The 6,818-nt window shown below is 43.4% G+C and overlaps 1 protein-coding gene across 1 annotated transcript; it reads left to right on the top strand.

Moving 5' to 3' along the window:
• Window positions 1-755: 755 nt before the first annotated feature.
• On the top strand, window positions 756-5,446 carry LOC121308102 (cytochrome P450 2K4-like; the record flags this gene model as incomplete). The annotated part of the gene is made up of 5 exons (XM_041240389.1): window positions 756-905; window positions 1,930-2,090; window positions 2,836-3,012; window positions 4,418-4,559; window positions 5,379-5,446. Coding segments are annotated over 5 exons (698 nt in total), but the record flags the coding sequence as incomplete, so codon positions are not given.
• Window positions 5,447-6,818: the final 1,372 nt, after the last annotated feature.

Here is a 6,818-nt window from a genome sequence, read left to right as displayed (position 1 = left end):
TTTACCATTCCAATTGAAACAATAGAAACAAACAGCTTTGTGTTGATTGGTGCTTTCAGTTTAGCCTCTGTGGAGAGCACCAATCATCCAGGCAGAGGTTTCTTGAGTCATTTCAATTGAAATGATGCATTAGACGTTTGACATTATTTGACCCTCAGATCTATAAGGTCTGTTTCTAGCCTAGGTCTAGTTTGAACAACTAAATTTATTGAATACATTTTAACGGTAATATGAGTTTCATAGAAAAATAATCCTTGATATGCTTAAATATCAATTCTTTTGGAAAACACTGCATGAGATTTGAAGACTTTTTCATGAGTTGTTTTCAGCTTGTCCTGTTCTAGCTGACACTCCATCAATTCTCTTAACTAATGATTTGTTCTTGTTGTTTTAGAGTCACTTTGTATCATTGTGTTGAATGTTAGAAAACACCAAAGCTGGTGCACCAGAGTGTGACCAATGACCAGCCCCCCTCCACCACTCTGCCCCTAGAGGATGTAGGAAATACCTCATTGTTTTATGTGGTGGTTCTTACTGCTGTATTTCTACATCCACTATAGGCAGAATGTTGCAGAGGGACCAGTAGTCTAATATGTATGATAGGTGATCATTGATCTCTGTGTAATAAGATCAGGCTGCACACTGTAGTCTTGGACCAGGCTGCAGGCAGCATCCAGGTTGATACTGGAATGAGTTTCACGCTGGTTTCATGGTGTATCATTGTAACAATGGTGATGTGTTCATCTTTCCTGCAGGTATTCTCTTCGGTAAGGGGGAGTCCTGGAAGGTGATGCGTCGATTCACCCTCTCCACGCTGCGGGACTTTGGGATGGGGAAGAAGACCATTGAGGATCAGATCATCGAGGAGTCCCAGAGAATGGTGGAGGTCTTCCAATCCCACAAAGGTGACAACCAGACCAAGAGCAGAGATAACAAAGGATTGACCCTCAATGGGGACAAAACAGACCAGACCCAGACAGTGGTGTTGCTAGACGTTATCACGAGTTTAAGAGGTGCAATGAACCTGGGCCCAGGAGACAGGGGGCCCAAAAACACAAAGCCAATTTGCTTTTTACAGTAGTGTTTCTTTTAAAATAGAAATGTATATCCTAGAGTCAGTATATAGGACTCACAAATTAAAAAACGTGATTGCTTCATTTTCAGACCGTCTCTAGTCTTCCGCCACGTATTTTTTTTCAACTGAGAGACTGCTGTGATGGGTTCAAACTGAGAGGCTGCTAATAATAATTGCTGAAAATTGCGTGAGATTTTTTATACTAATGCGTGAGAATAGGCCCAAATGCACAAGTCTCACGCCCCAATGCGTGAGTGTCAGCAGCTCTGCACAATAACTTTTTCTTTTTTAAATGGAGGTTGGATCGTTAACTAAACTCAAAACCTGATTGGTTATAAAATGTCAGTGATGGATGCTCAGAAATGATCGACAATGAAACAAAAATCTGGGGGGGCAAACGTAGGGCAGATGTTTATGGGGAGGGGGGTATTTGCCACCTCCCTGCTTGTTACGCCCCCCCCCCCCCCTAACCCTAACCCTAACCCTAACCCTAACCCTAACCCCCCCCCCAAATTAACAAATTGGTGTCCGGTCTGTGTTTCATATCCTCTGCTTCTGAGACACTTCCTTCTGGTTAGCACATCTCTAGACGCTGGTAATTTGTTATTTAAAATCATTGCATAGAAAGTAGGTTCACATTCTGCTCTGCTATTTTCTGTTGTGACTTTTCTTATTTTAAAATAAAACTGTAAGAAAGTCAAGCAGACTAACTTTTCAGCTAGTGCCCTCCTCTGAAGAAAGTAGGCTTATGTTTTGGCTGCTGCTTTTGTAGATCCATAAAAATATATAGTTTTATCTTATGATTCTTAAGTGTTTGACGTTACGGGTGGCTTTTCTTGTTCCCCCACTCTAAGGAAAACCCTTTGACCCCCAAATCATCATCAACTCTGCTGTCTCCAACATCATCTGCTCCATCGTGTTCGGAGACCGCTTCGACTACAGCGACTCACAGTTCCTGAATCTGCAAAGAATTGTGAACGAGAATGTCAGGCTGGGTGTGAGCCCCAAGACACAGGTACAGTGTAGTGATTAGAGCTCCTGCTCAAATTGATCAGCTCTGCTAGTGTCTGCTGCATTCAGGTCTGATTTATAAAGCTGGAGTCAGATCAGATGAATATAAGATCAAACTCCTATTAAATCATCTAAAGATCTGCAGTAGGTTTGTTATTGATGCAAGTATTGCTGACGTTGCAATTGCACATCCTACTGCTGCACGTATTCAGATTCTGGCTACTATTGGCTGTTTGGCAGATCGGAGACATAGCTGGCATTTCATGAGCCTCTTTTAGCACATTGATGCCTGGGGTTTGGGACTCGGTCATTTAACTCAATTCAATTTCAATAGAGGGAACAAATGCAGGCTGGAGTAAAAAGGGATTTCCATTCAATTGCTGGGTTCCCCAAACCAAGTGCTATAGATTGTAGTCGTGTAGCAATTAAAGCATCAAGAGTGAATTCATTTAATTTTGTGAACAGAAAACAGTTCCATTCAATTAATGTGCAGGTTGTATCTGATGTCCATCTCTGTCTACTAAATGGAAACATTTCCACATGTGAACAAATTAGAAAAGATTTAATTATGCATGCAGAAATTCTTTGTGTATGAACAAGTCTATTAATTTATTCACGCACAAATGATAAATATAGATCTTTTTTTTCAATGTGACATTGTGTAGAGTAATACAGTAATCCTTTAATCGAGGATCATTACAGCCATTTCCACCATTAAACTCCCCCTCTTCTTCCTCCTTGTCTTTCAGCTGTATAACATGTTTCCTTTCCTGGGCTTCTTCCTGTCCGATCACAAGAAGGCTCATCAAAACGGAACAATGTTCCAGGGGTACTTTAGAAACATATACAAGGATCTTAAAGACACTGTGGACAGCAATGACCTGAGGAGCTTCATCGACACGTTCATCTCCAGGCAGAGAGAAGAGGTAATATCAGCACAGCAGAGCCTGGCTATCAGGGACTGGTGAGGGACCAACACTGTGGCCTCATGGGGAGTGCTATTAAAAGATCTTTTTTTCATCACATCATTTTTATGCCCCTCCTATAGTTTGTTTCTTTTTGTCTGTTGCTTGGTAACAGTTAATGAATACAAACTGCAGTATATTTGTCCACCAGCAGGTGGGGATTTTGTCAAACCCACCAAGCTTTTCAGAAGAGCAATAACTCAGCACTGCTATCAAAGCACTGAGGAGGGCAATAGCACTGTTTAGACCTGTGTGTATTCATTGTATTAGTGTAGGGTTAGGGTTAGGGTTAGAGGAGGGCAGTAGCTCTTTTTAGACCTGTGTGTATTCATTGTATTAGTGTAGGGTTAGGGTTAGGGTTAGAGGAGTTGCCCGTCATCGTGACAAATCTGGATTAGGTTAGGGGTAGAATACCACCGCAGTAAGCACCTGCACATGTGAGCAAATGTGGACATTCATTGTATTAGTAACATAAGACGAGGGCAGTCCTCAATTCGTAGACCCATTTATTGTATTAGTTAGGGTTAGGGTTAGGGTTAGAGGAGGGCAGTAGCACTGTTTAGACCTGTGTGTATTCATTGTATTAGTATAAGGGTAGGGTTAGGGTTAGGGTTAGAGGAGGGCAGTAGCACTGTTTAGACCTGTGTGTATTCATTGTATTAGTGTAGGGTTAGGGTTAGGGTTAGAGGAGGGCAGTAGCTCTGTTTAGACCTGTGTGTATTCATTGTATTAGTGTAGGGTTAGGGTTAGGGTTAGAGGAGGGCAGTAGCTCTGTTTAGACCTGTGTGTATTCATTGTATTAGTGTAGGGTTAGGGTTAGGGTTAGAGGAGGGCAGTAGCTCTGTTTAGACCTGTGTGTATTCATTGTATTAGTGTAGGGTTAGGGTTAGGGTTAGAGGAGGGCAGTAGCACTGTTTAGACCTGTGTGTATTCATTGTATTAGTGTAGGGTTAGGGTTAGGGTTAGAGGAGGGCAGTAGCACTGTTTAGACCTGTGTGTATTCATTGTATTAGTGTAGGGTTAGGGTTAGGGTTAGAAGAGGGCAATAGCTCTGTTTAGACCTGTGTGTATTCATTGTATTAGTGTAGGTAGTTTTTTTCTTTCTTTTTGATTTACTCAGTTTTCTATAAATTAGTCTCTACAGCTCATTAGGCCTGTGTAGAAAATGCTTTTTTTAGGTGTGTAGGATTTATCTTTTCATTCCCCAGCTGTTTTGGCCTGTGTTTCTAACAGTAGTTTTGTGAAGGTGCTTTGTTACAATGTCGTTGTTGTAGATTTACCTGCACAGTTTATCACTGAGTGTTTGAAGCTGTTGATGGATCACCTTGGAAAGGAGTTGTCACTGATGTCCTTCATTGTTTTACAGGAGGCCAGAAACTCCAACAAGTATTTCCACGAGGATAACATGGCCATCACATCTGGGAACCTGTTCGCTGCAGGGACTGAGACCACCTCTACCACCCTACGCTGGGGGCTGCTGCTCATGATGAAGTACCCGCACATTCAGGGTGAGCGAGGGGGTACCCCCACTTTCAGGAGGGAAATGTGTAAGAAGAAAAAGATTCTCTCTCTGGACAAACAGTGTAAGACAGAGAGAGAGAGAGAGAGAGAGAGAGAGAGAGAGAGAGAGAGAGAGAGAGAGAGAGAGATGAGAGAGATTTTGACTTTTAAGATCCTTTATTAAATCATTGCAATTAAAATCCATTCAATAAAAATAAGGTAAAGCACAACACAATTAAGATACTTGCTGGCTCCGGGGAAACCTCCCCAGGCTACGGCATAAAATCCTAAAAAAAAATCACGTTCTCCATTAAAAACAGATTTTAACCAAATAAAAGGAAATTCTGAAGTCTGAAGGCTGCCATCCTGCTGGTAATGCTGACCAGGCCTTGCCCAACCTTCATCAGAGGGGAGGTACAGAACTGCTGGCCTCAGCCAGTGTCTCCCGCTCCAGAAGAAATCCAGAAGTATTTTCTGAATCTCCTCTACCATTCCCCGTGGAGGGTCCAGACATGCCATCTTGTGCCATAACATGGAGGCCACTAAATTATTGATGACCAGGACCCTCCCCTTGAATGATAGCTGAGCCAGCAGCCCCTGCCAGCTGTGCAGCCGCTCCCTCACCTTATCCACCAGGCCCTCCCAGTTCCTCTGCATGAACAGCTCTGTCCCAAAGAACACCCCCAGCACCTTAATCCCAGTCCTGTCCCACTGCAGGGCCTGAGGCAGCGTGGGGGGCCCCCCCCTCCTGCCAAACACCTGACAGGAAGGTGTTGCATATTGCCCAGTTTATCCGTGCTGACGATGCTCTCTGAAACACTGCCAAGCTCTCCTTCACGGCCTGGACGCCCCCATCACTGCACACAAACACGTTCACATCATCAGCGTGGGCTGATACTTTCACAGAGACAGGGATGGGTGAGGCAGGCACCGCCCAGCCAGACAACCTGCCCCTCTGAAGATGCAACAGTGGCTCTATAGACAACGAGTACAGCATGCCAGACAGAGAGCAGCCCTGTCTAATGCCCCTGCTCACCGAGAAAGGTTTGCTCAACCCATTATTAATCTTTAAAACGCTAAAAAACATTAGAGTATAAAAGCTCTATGTAAGAGATAAAAACAGGGCCAAACCCAAAGGCTTCCAGGACTTTCACATGGTAGGTGTGGTCGACCCTATCAAAAGCCTTCTCTTGATCAAGGGAGATCAATCCCACATTAAAATGACACATTTCGCTCAGAGTTAAAAAATCCCTAAATAAAAACAGGTTATCAAAAATAGATCTTCCAGGGATACAATAACTTTGATCTTTGTGTATTACTGTACTTATACATTTTTTAAGTCTATTTGCGAGACACTTGGAAATTATTTTTTAATCGGCACATAACAGCGAAACAGGTCTCCCTTCTTGGGCAGCAGTGTGATCACTGCCCTGCGGCAGCTGAGAGGCAGTTCTTTTTTCTCCAGACTCTCCTTTAGCACCTGGAAGAAGTCCTCCCCGATCACCTGCCACAAATATTTGAAAAACTCAGCGGGGGAGGCCATCTATCCCAGGCGCCTTCCCACTGGAGAGTTGTGTCATTGCAGTGGTCAGTTCCTTGAAGGAGAGCTCTGTATCCAGACCACTCTGCTCCTCCTCACTCAGGCTGGGTAGATCCTGGAGCAGGGTCTCTGTGTCATCAGGATCACACTGTTCTTTTGTGAATAGCTGCTTGTAGAACTGCACCGCTGCCTCACTGATCTCCTCTCTGCTGTGTAGTTCTCTACCGCAGGGTGTCCGCACACACCTCAGCTGCTGGCTGCACACTCTCTTCTCCAGGCCAAAGAAGAAGGAAGTGGGAGTGTCCATATCCCTCAGCTCCACGAAGCGAGAACACACCAAAGCCCCCTTCACATTCTCCTCCAGCAAGCTGCCCAACACTTTTCTTTTTTCTTTTATTTTTTGTAAGGTTTGCTTATTAGAGTGATCTTCGTTATTTTCTAAATTTAGAATGTCTTTTTCTAACTCCCTGACTGCTTTGTCCAGTGACCTGGTTGCCTCCAGAGTGTACTGCTGACAAAAAATTCAAATTTGTTTTTTCCCAATGTCCCACCACTGCCTTAAATCTTGATACATGTTCTTTTGTTTTTGCCAGACTTTCCAAAACTATTTAAAAACATTTCCAAATTTGAAGTCTTTTAATAATTGAATGTTAAAATGCCAATAAGAAGATTTGTGCCCTTCAGTTGGAATAAGTACATTGACTAACAGGCAGTGGTGGTCCAATAG

This window comes from Polyodon spathula, unplaced genomic scaffold (genome assembly GCF_017654505.1).
Source record: "Polyodon spathula isolate WHYD16114869_AA unplaced genomic scaffold, ASM1765450v1 scaffolds_279, whole genome shotgun sequence".
Classification (NCBI taxonomy): domain Eukaryota; kingdom Metazoa; phylum Chordata; class Actinopteri; order Acipenseriformes; family Polyodontidae; genus Polyodon; species Polyodon spathula.
This window is presented reverse-complemented; position numbering and strand designations above follow the sequence as displayed.